General features: G+C 41.3%; 1 protein-coding gene across 4 annotated transcripts; it reads left to right on the top strand.

Annotated features, from left to right (window-relative positions):
- The first annotated feature begins 9,060 nt into the window (after positions 1-9,060).
- LOC121970090 (kinase-interacting family protein-like) lies at positions 9,061-11,577 on the top strand. Of its 4 annotated transcripts, none has more exons than XM_042520550.1 (4): positions 9,061-9,135; positions 9,242-9,593; positions 9,694-9,827; positions 10,487-11,577. In XM_042520550.1, the coding sequence occupies exons 3-4, from the start codon at positions 9,755-9,757 to the stop codon at positions 11,416-11,418; spliced, it is 1,005 nt and encodes a 334-aa protein (XP_042376484.1). In that variant the 5' UTR covers positions 9,061-9,135; positions 9,242-9,593; positions 9,694-9,754; the 3' UTR covers positions 11,419-11,577. The 4 variants fall into 4 exon arrangements, with proteins under 4 accessions (XP_042376484.1, XP_042376458.1, XP_042376466.1 ...); XM_042520524.1 differs by having other exon boundaries at positions 9,216-9,593; XM_042520532.1 differs by lacking the exon at positions 9,242-9,593 and having other exon boundaries at positions 9,067-9,135.
- Positions 11,578-23,297: the final 11,720 nt, after the last annotated feature.

Raw genomic sequence — 23,297 nt, 5'->3', positions numbered from 1 at the left:
GAATACTAGGGAAGTCATCCCTAAGAGTATTTTTGCAACCAAAGTGACTAAGACTTCTAAGAAGTCTAAGAAAGTCACTAACAAGGTCACAAGGGAGGCTATCCCTAGGGTTGACCTAGAAAATGTGACCAAGGCTTCTAAGAAGCCCAACAAGGTCACTAGGAAGGTATCTAGGGAAGTTATCCCTAGTGAGTACCTAGAGCATCCAAGGAGCACCAATAGGTGTTGGGTTCCTAGGAGCATTTTCTCTACCCCATAAATGGGTTAGAGAGTGTCAACTCCGATTAGAAGGGTAGTTAACCCAACTTTGAGGAAATTGACACTCAAGGAGCATTTTCAAGGTTTTTGTTAACCTTTGAAAATGAAATGGAACTATTCTTTACTCCTTGAAAGAGTAAAATGTGCCTAGTGGTGAAAAGTTGATTTTAATATTAAAAGGCACATATTGGGAAATTCATAAGAGCTACCAAGTTGGGATTTTGGTATGTTCTTAGGAAATTTAAGGCAATCCGGGCCTTAACTTTAAAGTGCTACTCTTGTGGAAAAATGAAATATGCCAACATTTGAGGAATATGCTTAATTTCAATTGGCATAAATTAATCAAGGGAATTAGAAATGCCAATTTAGGTTTTGGCGTTTTCTTGACGCACTTAAGGGCAATCTAGGTTTAAGTTGTAAGTTTAGCTAAGGTTTTAAGGATACTTAGATAGGTAATCTAGGTATACTTTATTTATGCTAAACCTTGCCATGATTGTTTGCTCATAATATGCCATGACATCATATTTTATCTTATGTGTATTTTGCATTCATGACTTATTATGAAAAATACAAGAATACCATGTCATGACATTCATACATCATGTAGTTATAGGATATTTTCTTTTGAAAATTATTTCCTTTTGATGTATGCCATAACATTATCATGCATTAGTTTAATTCCTTGTAATTAAGGATAAATGACATTTAACAACACTTATTAACAAGTGACATCCTAGGTGGATGTCTAATATCTTTGAAATGTCTAGATAGATATGCATGATCCCTAGATTAGGGCAAAACCAAAATCTACATCTCACAAAGACTATAAGGTGACTTGTATGTGCTTTAGTGCACATTAGATACAAGTGAGATGTTAGGATGATGAACAAAGCTCAAGATGTTGATTTAGTGCATTCATTTGAGTTTTTAAGTTCATCAAAACACATAGTTATGTGGTTTCCCATCATTGGGAAAGCTAATGTACAAGTCATGTGCATTAAGCCCAAGGAATATGGTGGGATATTGGTTTTGAAAAAGTTTTTAAAATGATTTTGGAAAACCTTGGTGAAGGCTATCTTTTGATAGTAATCACCATTGAATAGTTAGACACAAACTTGAAGAAAACACTAAAGTTTTTGCAAGTTTTCAAGTTTGTGTCAATCTTTGAAAATATGATGTATTTTCATAGAAAACTATTTTTCCTTGATAATATATACCCTAAACAATGTCTACACGAAATTTCATAATTTTTGGATTTTTGTAGAATTTTCTAGGGGTTTCTGAAGTTGACTGAAATGGAATTTCAGCAACTATCAGAGCTCCGATCGATCCATGGATCGATTGGAGTGCCTGAATCGATCCATGGATCGATTGGAACGCGAGCAGTAGCTCGCTGGATCGATCAGCCGATCGATCCAGGTAGTCTGAATCGATCAGTGGATCGATTCAGAAAGGTTCAATCGATTGGAACCCAACTCCAATCGATCCAAGTTGCTGATTTTGGCTGGGAAAGCCTGATTTCAGCACTTTAAACCTATTTTAGTCTAGGTACTCATTCCAAACCCTTAAAATACATTTGTATACATAAAAAGGGTGTTTTCGTGTTGAAAACAAGGATGGAATGGTAAAGGAAGGCTAAGTTGAAGTTTAGGTTGAGGTTTGTTTCAAATTTTGAACATTTGAACCTCAAAACTTCTAAATCTGGGTTTCCTAAAGGTTTAGGGATTCCAAGTCATTGTTGGTGCAATGACAGAAGTTACCACCATGTCTTTAGGGGGAGGGACTCTTTAAAGACATGAAAATTATTTTTCATGAACCTTGGAAGGTGGTTAACCTTCTGTTGTGAACTTGCTCAAGGTTGAGCATTTAAACTTGAAATGGGGATAAATGGGGAGTGGATATCCTCATCATTTCAAGTGGGAACTCAAGATGTTAGAAAATGCTCAAGGTTGGGTATTTGTCTACATTGAGGAAGAAGTTAAGGATAAATGAAGGGTATGGGACCTTCAATATTGAGTTGATCACAATGAGTAAAAGTGTGATTACGATGAGCAACTCTTCAGGGGGAGAGTCTTCAACAAATGGAGTTGTTGAAGTGTGCCCAAAATTGGAGCATAGGTTGATGTGTGTCCAAAGACGGGTTGATGTTTTTTGTAGGGGGTTGATGTGTGCCAATAGGGGGAGAATGAAAGGAAGTAAGTTAGGTTTTCATTACCTAGAGGGAGTTTGCCCTCTTAGGGGGAGAATGGAAAGCTTAATTTATGGGTTCATTACCTAGTGGCATGAAGAAGGAGGCTATAGGATTAGCCTAACTTACATGTGGGATTGTAAGTGTAATTGTGGTATTGTCAAACATCAAAAAGGGGGAGATTGTTGGGGCAATATCCCTCAGGTCAAGGGTGACCTGGTTAACCAAGCTGAGTCTTGGTTAGGGTTTAGATGTTTGACAATAAGACATCAATCGAAGAAGAGTCAAGTAGGTCAAGGTTGACCGGATACTTGACTGGGAAGTCCTAACTGGCATGTTAGGCAGAAGGAAGTCCTAGTGAGTGAAGCTAGGCAGAAGGAAATCCTGGTGAGTGAAGCCAGGTGAAAGTCCTAGTGAGTGAAGCTAGGCAGAAGGAAATCCTGGTGAGTGAAGCCAGGTGAAAGTCCTAGTGAGTGAAGCTAGGCAGAAGGAAATCCTGGTGAGTGAAGCCAGGTGAAAGTCCTAGTGAGTGAAGCTAGGCAGAATGAAAACCCTAGTGAGTGAAGCTAGGTGAAAGTCCTGGTGAGTGAAGCCAGGTGAAAGTCCTAGTGAGTGAAGCTAGGTGAAAGTCCTGGTGAGTGAAGCCAGGTGAAAGTCCTAGTGAGTGAAGCTAGGCAGATGGAAAACCCTAGTGAGTGAAGCTAGGTGAAAGTCCTGGTGAGTGAAGCCAGGCAAGGAAGGAAATCCAGATGGATCAAGGATGATCGGACATCTGGTGTTGGGAAGTCCAAGTAGGTCAAAGGGATTGACTGGATACTTGGCAAGGAAGGAAGTCCAGATGGGTCAAGGTTGACCAGACATCTAGTGGAAGTCCAAGTAGGTCAATGGAGTGACCGGATACTTGGCACGACGAGTAAAAGTCCAAGTGGGTCAAAGGGATTGACCGGACACTTGGTGGGGAGTCCTAGCAGGTCAAGGGAGTGACCAGATGCGAGGCATGATGTACCAACAGGTCAAGGTTGACCGGATGTTGGTGAGGGAGGTTTGGGACTTGGTTTTGGGCAAAAACCAAGTGCTGGATCGATCCGTGGATCGATCCAGGCTGTGGATCGATCAGTGGATCGATCCAGATTCTTCCCAGCGAACAGAAAGCTTCTGGATCGATCCGTGGATCGATCCAGAGGTCCCGATCGATCAGCCGATCGATCGGGACGATGCTGCTTCGCGCGATAAGCGCTGGATCGATCCGTGGATCGATCCAGGCGCGTTTCCAGAGCACAGAGGCGCTCTGGATCGATCCGTGGATCGATCCAAAGCCTCCCCGATCGATTCGGAACATTCGAATCGATCGGGATCCGACCGTTGCGTCGGGTTTAAAGCCGCAGGCGAGCGTGGTCTTCGGTAGAACTTCACGATCTCTTCTCCGATTTACTCCAGCATTTCGCCAGCTCCTCCACAACACTCTCCAAGCTCGTGATCGCCAGTTCTTGAAGGTTCTTGGAAGCTTTCCAAGTCAAGAGGCGGATCAAAGCCAAGAAGAGAAGCTAGGGTTAGGGTTTGTACTCATTGTAAGGCTTGTAAGCTTGTATTTCTTGTATCCTTTCCCTCTCTTTTTGTATTGAGTCTTGTAGGGCTTCTCCGCCCTTGGTAGTTACCACAAAGGAGGTTTTATTTAGTGGAGGGTGTGTGCGTTGGTGTGGATCCTTGGATTAGTCACCTCTTGTGAGGTGGATACCAAGTAAAATCCTAGTGTTAGCGTTTTATGTTTGTTTCTGTATTTTCCGCTGCACATCCAAGAAGAAACAAGCAACGCCAAGCAACGAAGCGCACCAAGCGAACGCGACGAGCTATTCACCCCCCCCTCTAGCTACTTTTGGTCCTAACATTTTATACCTTATCTGATATGTGTACCTTTGATTTGGCTCATTGTCCTATGGTACACATTTTATATTTATACATGGATATTGCTATGCTCTTCAGGATATTGTCATGCTCAGTGTCATGCATCATTCGCATGATTGCATGCTGCGCGATAGTCTGCTCCATTATTGTTGAGCGCATCGTCAGTTTCATCTCTGTCGGTGCTCCGTTGGTCCGCTCATGGGTAGCGTGACGCAACGTGGTAAGCACGTCAATTTTGCTCTTTCGGTGCTCCGTTGGTCCGCTCACGGGTAGTGTGACGCAGCGTGGTAGCACGTCAGGGATCCCTCCCCGTCATTGTGTACCGGGAGATGAGAGCATTGAGCTCCCCCATTTATGATTTGGGGTAGGAGGATAGGTGTACTCCGACAGCATCTCGTCCACTCGGTCACTCATCAGGGGTAGTGATGGCAGAGTGCACGGTTGTCACAACCCTACCCACTCGGTCTCACCATTGTGTGTGAGATGGCTGACTACGTCAGGGGTGACCAGGACCTGCATTGACATCATACACATTGATGTATTTATTGTTTGTGATTGCTGCATTTATTTGTTGCATTTATATGGATACATATGATTAACATGCATACAGGATTTATGACACTCTTGGTCTGACGACTCTGTTGTACTTATACCCTGGTCCTGGTTAGTAGAGTTTTCTCCTTCTTATTTCAGTTGCATTTATCCTTCTTGTATCAGGAGACTGTACGCATGATTAGTGCTGATTATTATTTTCTTTATTATGTATATCAGTTGTTACCCGTTGAGTGTTGGATTCACACCCTCCTCCGTTGCTATTTTTCAGGTTGATGTTGTCCGGAGAGTTCCAGTCGCTAGTCCCCTGCAGTCCACGAGGACGTGTGTTGATCTTTTGGTTTATCTTTATTAGACTATGTTTAGACTTGTTCTCTTTTGATACTTTGGATCTTGTATGGATTTATACTTGTCGATGGATTTTTATTTGATATGATCTTCTACATGTCTGCCTAGACGGCAGAAGAGGTAAGTTGATTTTATCGTCGGATTGGTGTTTTATGAGTGTAGTGGAGTAGGACATCAGTTTTGTGCTTTATGAGTGTAGTTGAGTAGGGTTGTTTTTGAGTCTTCTTATCACTGCTCTAGTTTGTTAACTATTAAACTGTGTGGATGTTTGTATATTGTGTTTTATTATTATTATTGTTCCGGGCGTGTTGGCCGATGTATATGTGGCCCTGGAGGCAATGTATAAAGTTTCAGATTGTCAGTCGTATAGGGGAGATGTTGCCGAAATTTCTTCGGATAAGGACTCCCCCGCCCCGAACACCCAACTCAAGTTCATCAATAATAACTCATACCACTAAAGAGCTATCATTGAACTACCGCATCAATCCCAAATTACATTTTGGGCTCCTTCTTATTATGAGTGTGTTAATCTTCCTGTGTTTAAGATATCGAATGTCCACTAATTAAATGAGTTACTGACAACTTACTTAATTAATATCTAGCTCCAAGAGTAATACCACCCAACCTTATTGTCATGTCAGACTAAGTCCACCTGCAGGGTTTACATGACAATCCTTATGAGCTCCTCAAGGGGACATCATCAATCTAGATTACTAGGACACAGTTTCATTCTATAATCAACAACATACCATATAAATAATATCATTTTCCAACTTATCGGGCCTATTGATTTATCGAACTAAATCGCACCCTTTGATAAATTAAAGAAATAAATATTAAGTATACGTGTTTGTTATCATATCATGATTAAGAGTACGCACTTCCATAATTACAAAGGTCTTGTTCTTTTTAAAGAGTCAGTATAAAAAGAAACTACCACAAAAGGTCATGCTCAATACACTCATAGTATACTAGTGTAATTTATTAGTCAAGATAAACTAACACCTAATTACACTACAACCACTCCAATGGTTTATCTCATTCCATCTTGGTTGTGAGCAACTGTTTATAATTTATAGGGAATTGATAACATGAACTTTTGTGTGTCTACTCGCACCATGTTATCTACAATATAATTTAAACGGACAACTACACTTAGCATAAATGTAGACATTTGACCAATGTGATTTTTATTTCTAAATAAATATTTATACAAAAGGCTAGACTTTTAGTATACACTCTAACAGGTTGGTACCATAGCCGGCCGGACCCCCTTTAGGAGACAACATTGTTAGAGAATCACAACTACTTGTTAGAGAATAATGAGTACTCACTATGAAATATTTCGCTACTCTGACATATATACACGCAACAGAACCTTTTTATGCTTAGAGGAGGGATGCTATACATCCTCCATTATCTAACATATTTTGATACCAGACATTCTCTGACGTCTCATTATTGTGGAGGTTATGAGAGTAAATATAAAAGGAGAGTCTTCTCCGTTGGCCAAGTACACGCGCACACCCACATACACATCTATACTATTGTTCTACTACTCATCTTCTTCTCCATTTTTGCTACGGTTTTGACTTGAGCGTCGGAGTGCCTGCGCCAGGAACCCCCTCCCTGGTTCTCATTCTAACGTTCATGCTTGCTTTCTTTGTGGTGTGCTCATAGAGGATCACTCGATGCCATCTTCTTCCAGCTCAGAGTCTTCTCACAGCAAGCAGTAGAGCCACCTATCTAACACACCATCTTCCCTGATTTAAGACATGATCAGATATCATCCTATCCCATGTTGTATTCGAGTCGTTGTATATTTCTTCTAATACTTGTAATTCTACCCTATTCTTAAATATATTTTATTTCTCATCCTTTAACTTCCACCATTTAATTTTACAAGTCATATATTTTTTTCTTCTATTGATACTATACTTGATATATATATCCAAATACTATTAACTTATATTGGATAGTTAAATTTTCTCTAGAATTATCTTACGATCTTTACAAATCTTTCCATCATTCTTCCTAATTATAAGAAAGTCAATTTGTAATTTATTATTCTCAATTTTGAATATGAACAAGTTTTATTTTTCTTAAAAAATGTATTAGCTAATATAATATAATATAATATGTTGTGGTAAAAATATAATTTTACCTTCTTCATTTTATTCCAAATTTATAACCCTATGCAGCTAATCATATTCTTCATTTTTACTCCTACATGTTCATTTAAATCTCCTTCTATTAAAATTATTTCCGTTGACGAAATATTTTATAATACCTCATCTAGATCATCCCAAAATCTAGATTTAGTATGTTCATATGATCCTATTTGATGTACATATATACTAATTATATTAATGATTTCTTTCGCCACTACCATCTTAAGAGCTATAATTCTATCCTCTTTCTAACTACTTTCATTACTTTATCCTTTAGTGAACTATGGACAATAATACTTATTCTATTTCATATTTTACTCATTTTTGTGTTCAATAATTTAAAATTTGAATTCTCTATCATATTTGTATTCCCTATTACCCATTTTGTCTCTTTCATATACAAAATATTAATTCTTTTTTTAATCATCATTTCAACCACTTCTATTGTTTTACGAGTAAGCATTCCTATATTTCATATTCCAAATCTTAAACTATTATTTTCTTATAATATTTGTTCTTATCTAATATATAATGTAAAAATTCTTATATATTTAACACTATAACCAAGTTCTTATGGATACATTATGATAGAATCTTATAATATGAATTCTTGCATATTTAATACTACACCTGAGTTTTCATAGAAATATAACAATTCTTACGGAGACATTACAATCAAATCTTATAACGCATTCCTTCTTAGGAATATCCTAACATTAATACAGTAATTTAATTGATCTATTCAATAAATATTTATCTGAAAATCTATACTAACTGATAATTTAACATGCAACCATTACCCTTTATCACCTGCTAATTAATAATATCACATTTTCCCTTAGTTTGAACTCCCAAAAAAAATTTAAAATTCTTCAATGGCTAGATTGTCGGTGCAAATTATTGAAACTGGCAATTTGATAAAGAAAAATATTCAAAACGAATCTGTACGTAATTGAGATCAAACATATAACAGATCATCAAGGAAGACAGAATGAACCTAGGCAAACCAAAAGAACTAAAGAAAAGTACTGAAAACAGTGCGAACCATGTTTTTGACGATCAAGCCCATGACTGGCATTGTGTTCTAGACATTTCAAAATGACTTTGTCTAAAGATATACAAACGAAATATATACAGTCAAATTACGTCCACACCAGTAACTAAAGAATGCTCTTATGTGATTTGAAAGCGCCCATGCTGATGAATCAGGCATTAATTTTGATAGGAGTTTTAACCAAATTTTAAGCCATTCGAAAGATTAAGTGAAAATTTCGTCTCTTTGTGGAGCTCAGATTTGACATACCACGTGTTTGAGAGAAGGTTTGAGTGAATCATCGTCTCAAAAACAGGATTTTCTGGCGCCTGCTACTTAGCCACTGGGGTCCAGTGGGCTTCGCTGGCCTACTACCTGCCGGTGGCAATCTTGTGAAATGTAACACGCGCTCCACAGGGGACGAACGAACGATCAGGTGCTCACCGACGGCTCAGGATCACTCGGCCTGTTTTAAATCAAAGCGTTGAAATCCCTGAATTCCTAACCAGGAACGGCTGCGATCGACAGATTGACGAGTCTCCTGTCTTCGGAGAATCACCCATCCCCGACTTTTGTCTAAATAAATAACCCACCTCTTCTGCTCCGCCACTGCTCTTGTTCCCGATCTCGCTCATTCCGCTGTCGCTCCGGGAACACAAAGGAGTAGCGTTTCCGGGGAAGAGGTAAGCCTTTCTTCCTTCGCAGTCTCTGTTTTTCTCCATTATTCTTTCATTCCAGTTTGTATGCATCTTGCTCATCTTAGACTCCGCAATGTGAGTACTGCCGCAGAGATCATGAGCAGCATCGCTTGTTCTTGGCGGCCAAAGAGAATGTACAAGTATCGTTAAAACTGAACTCACACAAAATGCTACAAGTTCACGGAGGATTTGTATCGATCGTCCAGTTTTGTCATGCGATTCTGATTTAATTCTCTAATAATGCACTGCATTTAACGATTTTACCCTCTCCCATAATTTTGGTCATTTTTGTCTGTGGGGTTGCTTCCTGTCAGTCCCGTACTGTAGCTTAACATTCACATGTCTCTCGATCGATTAACCTGTTCTCGTTCCTGCCTCTGGCTCTGTGCCTGTGAGGGGGAATAAGATGATCCAAACCTCGGGCATCGCAACGTCATTTTTTCGTATGTAAATCGTCTTGTGTTTTTTTTACTGCTCCGTGTATGTAACTTTTGGCCCATCCCTCGTCGCGCTCAATCAACGTTGCGTTTGGCTCTGTCACAGTGCAGGGAGAAAATCTCGAAGACTCATCACGGATCTCTCCTCGATTACGCATCTGCGTTCGATGGAGACGGCGACGACGAAGACAACGCGCTGTCACGCCTCGTGCCCGGCTTGGCTTCGAGCGGCTCTTGCAGGTATGAGCAACCACTGCTTTCCTCAGCTTTTTAACGCTGATCGATGTTGCATAGGAACGCAACAAAACTTGTGTACTTGACACTTTGACGAATTGGGAGGGTAATTGTTGCGGCATATTAATGGGAAAATCTCAATGAACAGTAAAACATATACAAGATCCGATCTTTATTATTGCCGCGTTTTGATCGTAAAAGATTGTAGCTATAGGGATACCACTTTTTAGCATACGCTGTATAATGCCATGATCTCTCCGCTCTTTTCGATTTGAATTTGAAATTTAAAGTAAATGTTTTCGTGAGCCATTGCAGTCAAAAGCAGGGGTAGCAGAGTAGCCTCTTGTCAATACTTTCAACTACATATTGTTCTCTCATTATAACTAGTCATTGCAGTTGCAACCCGCAATTTCTGCCTACTTTTAATCTAAAGTTGCATAACGTTGTTTCTCACGTCGCAGTCGATTGAGAAGTGTTCCTTGGGATCATTCTTTTGTAAGATTCAATTATTTCCAAAGCAAAAAAACATGTCATAGATTTTGTTTTTTTTTAAAGCAAATAAATGAATTATTACTTCGATGAACAGATTTTCAATTCGGTTTGAGGGAAAAAAAAAAGATTTTTCTCCCTAAAGAAATCTGGAATCAAATTCTTGTTTTGAGCAGATATAGAGAACAGAGTGCAATCACTGGCGGTGAGCTTGCCGGACGACTCGGAGTCAGACTCGTTCGCTGAGCGGGCGGAGAACTACTACCAGAAGCGACCCCAGTTGGTGGCTCTGCTCCATGACCTCCACCACCGCTACCTCTACCTCGCCGACCGCTACTCTCAGTCCCTCCACCGACACTGCCGCCGCGCCTCTTCCGTCTCCTCCGACATCGATGTCGAAGCTGACTCCGCCTCCTCCGACGCCGATAGCACTCTCTCCTTTCAATCTCTACCCGTTCATCCGCTCCGTGACCCGCCCGCCGCCTTCGCCATCGCCAATGCCGCTTCCGACCTCGACATGATCGTGGTGGAGCTGGTGCTCGCGTCGGTGGAGCGGGACCTGCTGGAGTCGGAGGAGGTGGAGGCCGATAGGCGGTTGGCGGAGTCGTCGCGCAAGATCGAGATTCAGGGGAGTCTGGTGGAGGTGCTGGAGGCGGAGCGGATGGTTCTGCTAGGCGAGAACGCGCGGCTGGGATTCCTGGCTGCGTCGGCGGAAGAGAAGGCTCGGGCCGTTGCAGCGGAGCTGGGTTACATGCGGCGGCGCGCGGCGGATCTGGCCAGGGTGGTGGTGAAGCTGCGGGAGGATCACCGGGTGTGCCTGCTGGGGCGAAAGATCGAGGGGCTCCAGGCGCAGATCTACGGCCTGGAGCGGCGGAACCGGGAGTACCTCGAGGTGATGGCGCGGCGGGAAAAGGAGAAGAGGGAGGCGCAGTCGGAGGCGGACCTGCTACGGGAGGAGAACCGCCGGCTGAGGGAGGAGGCCGAGGCGGCGGCGCGAGGCACGCGGCGGAGGAGCTGGTGGGACAGGGTACGAAAGCTCGAGTGGGCCCCATCTCCGTATGCGGTGCACGTGAAGGAAGCGAAAGCGCCAAAAGGCTGCTTCTTATAACGAAACAGTGTCCTCTCATATATCGGACACTGCGATGACTGCCTTCTCTATTTACTTCCTAGTCCTTTTTATTCTCTTATTTGTTAACTGGTTGAATAGTTAAGTAATTAGGCTGTAAATAATTTATAATGCCATGGTAATGCATTTCTGTTATTTTAATTAGGCTTTAATTTTTTTTAATTTAAACCGAAAATTAAATCAGGAAATTATATATTCAACGGCTAACAGGTAACGTTGGCAAAAATGTGTCAACACTACTCTTTTAAAATGTTTGACAAGAGACGATATGGAGACAGGTCTTGGCCAGAATAGCAGCAAAACAGACACGGTATATGCTTGTGTTGGGTTAGTGTTTGGTTTGGCTTGGATCCTCTATATTGGAAATTAGTTTTTATAATTAATTAATTAAAATTATAGGAGTCCCTTTTGATTGAAAATAGAAACAAAAAAAGCTTGTCTTTACTTTTTCCATTAATATTTTTTTATTCGTTATTGCTCATTTACAGTTGACTCTTCCCTTCTTTAACAGATCACTAAAATTTTAAATTTTAAGTCCTCGTATTTTAAGTTGTTTGCTGAAAAATGGAAGTTAAGAATTGAAAAAATTAGCTCTACATTGTTTAGGTAGCTAATGCATAGAATTCAATAACATGATTAATTCTGCTTATTGTTTTTTTAAAAATAAAATTAAATATATTTAATTTTAAAAATAAATTGACTCTTTAAAAATAATAAAGAATTCTAAGTTATTATTATTCTTCTATACTTTCTAAAAATATGATAAGAAATTATAGAGTATTTTAGCATTGTTGCTAAGGTAATAAATTTAAAAAAATATTACTAATTTAGCTATAATATTTGAGAGCACCTGAGAGATAGTCCTTTCTTTGTTCGACTTATTTGGTCTGTTTAATTTGTCTGATCTTTTTTTTTAATTTTGGATTTTAAGTTTTAGATTTAGATTTTTTGGTTTTAGAGTTATAGTTGTAAGATTCCAATTTCTGTTTTCATTTCTTGATTTTGATTTTTAAGCTTTGGGTTCTAATTTTTATTTTGAGTTATGGTTTTCTTTTATATTTTGGTTCTATTCTGAGTTTGGATTATGGTTATGGGATTTATTTTGTTACAAAGCTGTAGAAATAACGACAGAGAGGGAAAAAAAAAATGATAATGATAAAATTGATTAGTCTAACTCGGATAATGATAAATTCAACCAACACAGGATGAGGAGAAAAGATTTTAGTGACTGTAAGCTAGACTAATATTAGAAGAAAAAAACAAAAGAAAAGGTGAAGATAATTTTGTTGAAAAGGACGATAATAAATTTTATATCAAATAATATCTGTTGGAAGTCCGGTGTCGTACTAAAAAATACGTTTAAAAAATATGTATAGTAAAAATAAAAATATAAAAATTCTTAATTATTATCTCAAACATACCACACACGTATATAATTATACAACACGATAAAACATGATTAAAAAAAATCTAAAATAACTTTTACTCTACCTGACTGATGATACAAAGTAGAAAGGATATCAATTACTAATAAATCCAATGGAGTTTGCTTCTGTTCGTATCCACCTCGAGTTGTCGTAGAGATGACTTTACAAAGACACGAGTTGTTCGTCTCCAATTGATACTAGCGAAGCGTGAAGACGAAGCAATTCGAGTGAACTCCCACGACATAATTTGGTGGGCGGGGTGACATCGAAATCGTTGACACTGAATTCGTCGACACCGAAATCGTCGACACTAAATTTGTCGGTACCAAAATCGTTGATATCGAATTCGTCAGCATTGAATTCGTCAACACTAAAATCGTGGGCACTAAATTCGTTGGCATCGAATTCGTTGGCACTAGATTCATTGGCACCGAATTCATCAGTGGTTAGAGATAGCCGACGGTAACTCTTGGGAGGTCCTCATATAGGAGTATTTATACACCTCTACATGACTTAGGAAGTAAGTCATCAGCCAAACCTAATAAACAAGACCAACCCAATCCATTACCATTAATATTAAGTTCGGTTTAAAACCAAATTATCTTGATTCATAATTAAATCAAATCCTTTTAATTTATTATTAAACTAAGTTATTTTATAACTAAACCAAGCCCCTTTTGATTTATTATCAATCACAATGAATCCATATCTATTGCAATAGTCATGATTCATCTGCGCTTCCATTTCGACAAATATCTTTTCATATTTGTCTTTTTTTTATCCAACCAAACTTTATCTCTCGATTTGAGAATCCAATTCTCAAACTCATTTTAAGCCCCTAAGATAAACTCGTAGTGCGTGTCACTTTATAGGTTCCTGGTTATGTTGGTCGTCCATAATTAACCATTAATTATGGAACGATCATGAGTGACATTTAGTAGTACATCATGATCCTCAATTTACTAGAAAATTATAGTTGATTCCAGAATCACTTCTGAACCCTTTAGTAGCTACAATGAATCATGTCTCGTTCCTTTCATTCATCTTATACCTACTTAGTTCAAGACATGATCTATATGTCAGCCCCCACTAGGTTGACTATGTCATACTTAGCCCAAGTAATACATCCTTGTCATACGGATTCAAGTTACTTGTACATGCGCCCAAGAGTACAGTACTCTTAACGTGTGATGCTTTGTCAAAGACTTTTAGTAACAATCCTAACAAGTGACTATAGTGTTGGGATCCTTCGTACGGCTAGAGAGGGGATGTGAATAGCCGACCCCAAATCTCTCGCGTTTCTTCCTACAATTCGTTAGCGCAGCGGAAAATACAAAGAAACGAAAGAGAAGAAAACCAAACCTTAACACGAGGATGTAACGAGGTTCGGAGATTAGGGCTCCTACTCCTCGGCGTGTCCGTAAGGTGGACGAGTCCAGTCAATCCGTCGGTGGATGAGTCCCCGGAGAACCGGCTAATACAATATACTCCTTGTGGGTGGAGAAACCTCGCCACAAACGTTTGCAACAGCAAACAAAGAGTACAAGAACAAAGAGTAAGCAAGAAATACAATAAGAATACACAAGCACTCTACCAATCTTGCTTTCTCGATTCGAGTCCGGATGAAGCAAAGACTTCAAAAACTCTAACAAGCATTGTTCCATCGAGGAAGCTCACGAGCTTTGACGAGCTCAACAAAACTCAAGCACAGCAGCACTTAGGAAGAAGAGCGCACGGAAGATGCCTCGATCCTTTTATACCGCGAAGAAGACAAGAAAACTAGGCGGTTGCGTCGCACTAGAACCTGATCGTCCGCACCGATCGGTGTCGCGATCGAGCTCGATCGGTCGTGGACCGATCAGGTTCTTCGCTGATCGGTCCCGACCGATCAGCCGATGTCTGAAATCTTACATGCGTACTCGATCGATGCAGGACCGATCAGCTCTCTGATCGGTCCCGGGCCGATCCTCTCCCGCTCTCTCACGCATGCAGAATCGCACTCGCCTCGTGATCGGTCGTGGAGACCGATCAGCATACACTGATCGGTCCAGGACCGATCAGAGCTTCTTTCTCCGCTCGATCGTTGCCGTCTCGATCGATTACGATCGGTCATCGACCGATCGTGGCAAACGCAGATCATCCGGATCGGTCACGGACCGATCCAAACTTCTCGACCCTAAACCTAAGGCTTCCACACCAACATCCGGTCAACCTTGACTGTTGGTATATCATACCTAGCATCCGGTCACTCCCTTAACTGCTAGCACTCCCCAAGTGTCGGTCAATCCCTTTGACCCACTTAGACTTTTCCACACCAGACGTCCGATCATCCCTGATCCATCTGGATTTTCCTCTTCGTGCCAAGTATCCGATCACTCTCTTGACCTACTTGGACTTTCCAACACCAGAAGTCCAATCATCCCTGATCCATCTGGATTTTCCCTTGCCTGGTTTCACTCTCCAGGACTTTCCAACTGCCTAACATCCCAGTTAGGACTTTCCCACTGCCTGGCTTCACTCACCAGGACTTTCCATACTGCCTAACATCCCAGTTAGGACTTTCCTACTGCCTGGCTTCACTCACCAGGACTTTCCAACTGCCTAACATCCCAGTTAGGACTTTCCCTCGTGCCAAGCTCCCTGCTTGGACTTTTCCAGTGCCAAGTCTCCATACTTGGACTTTTCTAGTGCCAAGCTCCCTGCTTGGACTTTTTCCCGAATCAGGTCAACCAGGTCAACCTTGACCTACGGTTGCACCAATAATCTCCCAAACATCTATTCTTGTCCCATATCAAGAATAGAACTCTCTCACGAGTGTCAAACATCAACATGCAACTCAACTAGGTCAATCTTGACCTAAAGTTGCATCAACAATCTTCCCAAGTCAAACATCAAAATACAACTCGAGTCAAGTCAACTCGAGTCGGGTCAACCAGGTCAACCTTGACCTAAGGTTGCACCAACAATCTCCCCCTTTTTGATGTTTGACAAAACCATAATCAAGTTTGGTTAACCCGATAACCTAACTTAGGTTTTCCAACCATCTTCCAATGTCCAATGTTCTTTCCTTGCACATTCTCTGGACATTCTCCCCTTAAGTTAACCCGATAACCTAACTTGGGTTCTCCAATAATTCTCCCCCTTTTTGACACACATCAAAAAGTATTCCAATGTTCTTCCTCGAACATTCCTTGACATTCTTCCCCTAGCTTAGGTTAACCCGATAACCTAGCTTGGGTTCTTCAATAATTCTCCAATGAACACTCTCCCCTTTTTTGACACACATCAAAAAGAAAAGGAGGATATCAAGGTCAAGAGTTTCTTCCTAATGAAAGTCCCATACCTTTCATTGAAACTCTTAATTTCCCCCTTGAGAGTTTCTTCCTAATGAAAGTCCCATACCTTTCATTGAAACTCTTAATTTCCCCCTTGATACTAAACTCAACAACCAACTTAGTGATAATTCCATATCACTCAAGTCTTTAAGAGTAAAAACTCCCCCTAAAAGTCAACTCCCCTTGACAATTAGGTAAAAACTCCCCCTAAAGGTCAACTCCCCCTTGACCATTGCACCAACAATGTCTTGGAGAGTTTCAAACCTTTAGAAATCCACAAAACCCAACTTCCAGTTGAAATTTCAGACCAACAGCTGAAAATCAGAAACTGGCACGCACTGATCGGTCCCCAGACCGATCAGGACCCCATGGATCGGTCCCCAGACCGATCCACGCTTTCTGGATCGTCACTGATCGGTCACCAGACTGATCAGGCCTTCGCCAGATCGCACCAAGCTCCTGGATCTCACTGGATCGGTCTGCAGACCGATCCACAATCCTCTGGATCGGTCCGCAGACCGATCAGATCTTCCCTGGATCGGTCCCCGGATCGATCCAGCCACTGAAATCAGAATTTCTGATTTCCCCTTCCGGAAATTCAGAAACTCCTAATAAATTCCAGAAAATTCCAAAAATCGTGAAATTTTGAGGATACATTTCTCATAACATACACTATCATGGAAAAATAGTTTTCTATGAAAATAGTTTCTATTTTCAAATCTTGATACAAAATTCAAAAACTTTGAAATAGTTCAAAGTTAAGTCAACTTTGTATCACAATGTTCAATGATGAATGCTATCACTAGGAAAGCTTCATCAAGGTTTTTCAAAACAATTTTGAAATGATTTCAAACCCTTTAATTTGGGACCACAATCTTAGGGCTATATGTACATGACTTGTACACAAGCTTTCCCTATGATCCCCCATTTCTTGAATTAGGCTCATCTAGGTACAAGAACTATGCACCTTGATCCTAACTCATGATCCTAATATCTCTCACACATCTAAAGTGTATCAAACCACATTCAAGTCAATTTGATGTGAGATATGAGTTTAGGTATCTTAGACTAAGGTCTCATGCATTTTCTAAACACAACTTTGATCTCAATATCAAAATGTGTTTTTCATCCTTAAATCAATTCAATTGATTATTAATGCAAGAGATGATGACATGGCATAAAATGGTATCATAAATGAAAACATGTACCAATGTCATGATGTCATGGCATAAAGTTTGAAACTTAAATAAACATGACATAAAAACTAGCCTAAGCATGATCATGACATTTCAAATGATAATAAAATAAATATGATGTCATGGCATGACATATGACAACCAATCATGGGAAGTTAGCACAAATAAAATACCTAAATTCCCTATCTAAGTATCCTTAGCCTTAGCTAACTTAGAATCTAACCCTAGATTGCCCATATATCCCTAAGAGACAACCAAAATCCCAATTATGGTATTTCTCTAGGTTTTCTTAAATTGTGCCAAATGAGATTAAAATCGATATTTTTCAAATATGACACAATTTACTCTTTAAGGAGTAAATAATAATCCTTTTTCATTTTCAAGGGTTATCAAGACCTTGAAAATGCTCCTTGAGTGTCAATTTCCTCAAAGTTGGGTTAACTACCCTTCTAATTGGAGTTGACACTCTCTAACCCATCTATGGGATAGAGAAGATGCTCCTAGGAACCCAATACCTATTAGAGCTCATTGGGTTCACTAAATATTCACTAGGGATAACTTCCCTAGCAACCCTCCTAATGACCCTCTTAGGCTTTGAAGCCTTGGTCATTTGGGTCTCATCAAGGTCAACTATAGGGGTGACTCCCCTTGTAACCTTGGTAATGGTCTTCCTAGCCCTAGGTTTTGTTCCATAATCGAATGGAACATTATGGTAAGTGGGCTTGACCAATTGGGACTTAGGTTTGTGACCCAAACCTTTCTTGTCCTTGGGCTTTGAAATTTGACCCTTAAACCCTAGAGATGACTTCTCCAAGTTCTTAAGAGCCTTTTCCAAGTATCAAGTCTTGACCTCAAGACTTGATTCTCCTTCTCTAATACCTCAATTTTTGATTTGTCATTTTTCTTTGAGGCATTCCTAGGCATGTGTCTAGTTGATTTGGGATTCCTACCTAGGTTCTCCTTAACCTTAGATGAGGTAATTCTAGGGTTGGCATTCCTAGTAGTATCCCTATCTAGGTTGACATGTTTAGCACCTAAGCACATGTGTTGATTTCTAGTGTTAACATGCTCATCATTATTTGCAATAGCAATAAAACTACTAGCATGTTTCTTATTTGAATTGCAATAGTATGCCTTAAAAGGTACCTTAGGGTTTGCCTTAGCTCCCCCTATCGATGTGCCCGGTCTCTTGCCCTTGTGAGGTTGCCTCCTCCTTGGACATTGACTCCGATAATGTCCCCTTCGCTTGCATTGAAAGCACACCACGTGCTTCTTGCCTTTGCGTGTTGGGACTCCGGCTCCCTTGACTTTTGGTGCCGGTGGAGTCTTCCTAACCCTCCTTGGACACTTACTCTTGTAGTGCCCATGTTTCCTACACTCAAAACACATAATGTGTAATTTAATTGAACTTAAATTGCTCGAGTTACCTAGGGTTGAGGGTGGATGCGAGCTCTCTTCTTCATCTCTTTCGGAGGTAGAAGCTTCTTCTTCTTGCTCCGAACTTGAAGAAGAACTTTCCTCCTCTTCGTCCTTAGATGTTGAGTAACCCTCAACTTCTAATTTGCTCCCTCCATGATGTGAGCTACTTGGCTCACTAGGCTCCTCTTCATGGCTTGAAGTGGAGCTCTCTTCATGGTACTTGGCCAAGTTATCCCATAATTCCTTGGCATTGTTGTAACCTATCTTACACAAGATGTTAGTAGGCAATGAAAATTCAATTATTTTCGTTACCTCTTCGTTGATTTCGGATTTGTGAATTTGTTCTCTTGTCCACTCCTTCTTCTCAAGTGGTTTTCCTTCCTTATCCACCGGAGGAGTAAATCCTTCTTGTACACAAAACCAATTCATTATGTTAGTCATAAGAAAATACTTCATCCTTACCTTCCAATACGCGAAGTCGCCGCATTCGTAGAAGGGTGGAATGGTGACGTCTTCTCCATAGAGATCCATTCTCTAGCTTTGCTCCCACGGGTGTTGATCCGATGAAGAGCGAACCTTTGCTCTGATACCACTTGTTGGGATCCTTCGTACGGCTAGAGAGGGGGTGTGAATAGCCGACCCCAAATCTCTCGCGTTTCTTCCTACAATTCGTTAGCGCAGCGGAAAATACAAAGAAACGAAAGAGAAGAAAACCAAACCTTAACACGAGGATGTAACGAGGTTCGGAGATTAGGGCTCCTACTCCTCGGCGTGTCCGTAAGGTGGACGAGTCCAGTCAATCCGTCGGTGGATGAGTCCCCGGAGAACCGGCTAATACAATATACTCCTTGTGGGTGGAGAAACCTCGCCACAAACGTTTGCAACAGCAAACAAAGAGTACAAGAACAAAGAGTAAGCAAGAAATACAATAAGAATACACAAGCACTCTACCAATCTTGCTTTCTCGTCGACTGGAGTCCGGATGAAGCAGCAGCTTCAAAAACTCTAACAGCAGCAGCTGTTCCAGTCGGGGAAGCTCACGCGAAGCTTTGGACGAGCTCAACAAAACTCAAGCACAGCAGCACTTAGCAACAGGAAGGAGGAAGAAGAGCCGTCGCACAGAAGATGCCCTCGATCCTTTTATACCTGCGAAGAAGACAACGAGAAAACTAGCCGTTGCAATGCAACGGCTAGAACCCTGATCGGTCTGCAGACCGATCAGGTGTCGCGATCGGAGCTCTGATCGGTCTGTGGACCGATCAGGCCCTGTGCTGATCGGTCCCTAGGCCGATCAGCCAGTGCACAGAACAGAAAGCACGAAGATATCTGGAGGACCCCTGATCGGTCTGTGGACCGATCAGAGAGTCTCCTGATCGGTCGTGAGACCGATCAGTGTCTGATAATTCAGATTTCTGACATCTGATTCGAGCGACTGATTTCGCAGTCGTTTCTCTCGAGAATTCTGAAAACGCAGTATCACTGGATCGGTCACCAGACCGATCCAAACTTCTCAGCCCTAAACCTAAGGCTTCCACACCAACATCCGGTCAACCTTGACCTGTTGGTATATCATACCTAGCATCCGGTCACTCCCTTGACCTGCTAGCACTCCCCGCTAAGTGTCCGGTCAATCCCTTTGACCCACTTAGACTTTTCCACACCAGACGTCCGATCATCCCTGATCCATCTGGATTTTCCTCTTCGTGCCAAGTATCCGATCACTCTCTTGACCTACTTGGACTTTCCAACACCAGAAGTCCGATCATCCCTGATCCATCTGGATTTTCCCTTGCCTGGTTTCACTCACCAGGACTTTCCAACTGCCTAACATCCCAGTTAGGACTTTCCCACCTCGGCTTCACTCACCAGGACTTTCCAACTGCCTAACATCCCAGTTAGGACTTTCCCACTGCCTGGCTTCACTCACCAGGACTTTCCATACTGCCTAACATCCCAGTTAGGACTTTCCCACTGCCTGGCTTCACTCACCAGGACTTTCCAACTGCCTAACATCCCAGTTAGGACTTTCCCTCGTGCCAAGCTCCCTGCTTGGACTTTTCCAGTGCCAAGTCTCCATACTTGGACTTTTCTAGTGCCAAGCTCCCTGCTTGGACTTTTTCCCGAATCAGGTCAACCAGGTCAACCTTGACCTACGGTTGCACCAATAATCTCCCAAACATCTATTCTTGTCCCATATCAAGAATAGAACTCTCTCACGAGTGTCAAACATCAACATGCAACTCAACTAGGTCAATCTTGACCTAAAGTTGCATCAACAATCTTCCCAAGTCAAACATCAAAATACAACTCGAGTCAAGTCAACTCGAGTCGGGTCAACCAGGTCAACCTTGACCTAAGGTTGCACCAACATATAGGATATACATACCTTTATAAGGAGTGGTGAATCTTTTGTAGGCTATTCAAATACCTTCGGGCACTTTGACTTATATCCACTCTTCTCAAATCCACACCTTTTCGGAGATACTTACTTAAGATGTCAAAGTATAAGTCTCCATGACCAAGATAACATGAATACCTTAAGTTGAAGGAAACTCACACTTAAGCTATAATAAGAGCTCCATTAACATATCCATATATGTAGAGAATCATATGAAGTCTTACAGCATGCCACTCCAATGAAGTAATTATCATAACTAACATCCCAATATCTCCAACCAGTGAGAAACAACTGCTTAGTTAGAATAAGGTGTATCTATATGTTGAGAACTGCAAGTGCACGGTTACGTCGCGTCGTCAGTAATATAAAAAATTATCGAATCTGCAAGGACTATTGATTAAGCATTAATTAACTTAGCACAATGAATTATCTAAACAATCGGAAGGTCGTTTACAAATGAGAGAGAGAGAGAGAGAGAGAGAGAAGGGAAGAAGAGAGAGAGATTGAGAGAAGAGAAGAGAGAGGAAAAGAGAGTAGAGAGGGAGAGAATGAGCGTAATGAAGGGAGGATGATAGATTCTAGGATTTTGATTTCGTTATGATGTTAGTTAATGTCCCTATGCATTGTTCATCTACTTAATGTTGATGCAATCAACCTAGGTTTGATCGGTACGATCATTGTTTTGATGTGTGTGTCAAAGAGTTTAAGTTAGGCTTTCATATGTGTTTGATATGTGTGTTTGAGTCTTGCAGGACTTAGTGAAACACACATGAGGAGCTTGTTGCAACTAAGCTTGGGAATCTCATCCTAGGGCTCGGATCCTTGAGTCGGTGAAGGATGGTGTGGAAGGCATCCGAGAGACCGTCGGACGAGGAGCAACGGAGTGGAGCCAAGGGAAGTGGACTTCAAGGCAGCGTGAAGGATGTCACGGAGAGGAGCCGCGGGCTCGAGTACATCTGAGAGACGAAGGTCGAGGAAAAGGACTTCAAGGGCGACTCCGGAGAGGATAAGGGTGTATGAGCAGTCTTAGCAGTGTATGTGCAGTCTTAGCAGTCGACTGCGCAGTCCACTTGTAGCGAACAGAAGCATTCTGTTCGCTCAGTCGACAGCGACCAGTCGACTGCTAAAACATGCAGTCAACTAGTAAATGACCGTTGGCAGACCGTTGGTGCTGCAAAGTAGCCATTGGCTACCTTCAATGGTAGCACCAGTCGATTGCATGTTTTAGCAGTCGACTAGTGCCGAGATGAGTTGATATGATGATCAACTCTCTCCTCTTATTTATATGAAGCTTTGGGGCTTGAAGGAGGTTACTCATGCTTATTGAATAACTCCTAGTCCTTGTCCAAAGCTTCCAAGCTATATTCTCTTCCTCCTAAAACTAAGTTCATCTTGTAAGAGGAAGAGAGCCTTGTGAGAGGTTTGCTCCACCGAGAAGGAATAAGAGCTAGCCGGAGATTGCAGGGGATTGATCCACCGAAGGATTAAGGGTTCATCCACCTTAAGGACACGCCGTGGAGTAGGAGCAAGCAATCTCCGAACCACGTAATGGATTTGTGTTAGCATTTGCTCTTACTTGTTTATTTTCATTGCTTTAGTTTTCGTATTCTGCTTGCGTAACTAACCTTGTAGAGAAGAATCGAAATTGGGGGTGACCTAGCTATCTAACCCCCCTTCTAGCCGGCCACTGATCCCCTACAAGTGGTATCAGAGCAAGGAAGCTCTTCAACGGACTAAACGCCAAGAAGAACACTTCATCAAAATGGCCGGTTCAAACATTCATCCACCCAAATTCGAATGAGACTTCTCTTGGTGGAAGAAGAAAATGGAGGTATTTTTCAATACCGATTTTGACATTATGCTAATCATGAGAAGTGGTTTTGAAGAGCCCAAGGATGAACGCAATGAGACAATCGACATAACAAGATGGACCAAAAGGCAAAAAGAAGAGCATCTAGCAAATTCCAAGGCAATGCATCACCTACTACATGTTCTTCCACAACAAGAAGTAACAAGAATTGGAAACTATACAAGTGCCAAGGACTTGTGGGAAAAGCTAGTGGAGCTTCATGAAGGGACATCAGAA

The sequence above is a fragment of the Zingiber officinale genome, chromosome 1B, assembly GCF_018446385.1.
Source record: "Zingiber officinale cultivar Zhangliang chromosome 1B, Zo_v1.1, whole genome shotgun sequence".
Lineage (NCBI taxonomy): Eukaryota > Viridiplantae > Streptophyta > Magnoliopsida > Zingiberales > Zingiberaceae > Zingiber > Zingiber officinale.
Note: the sequence above shows the minus strand (reverse complement) of the source record. Positions and strands in the feature narration are given on the sequence as shown.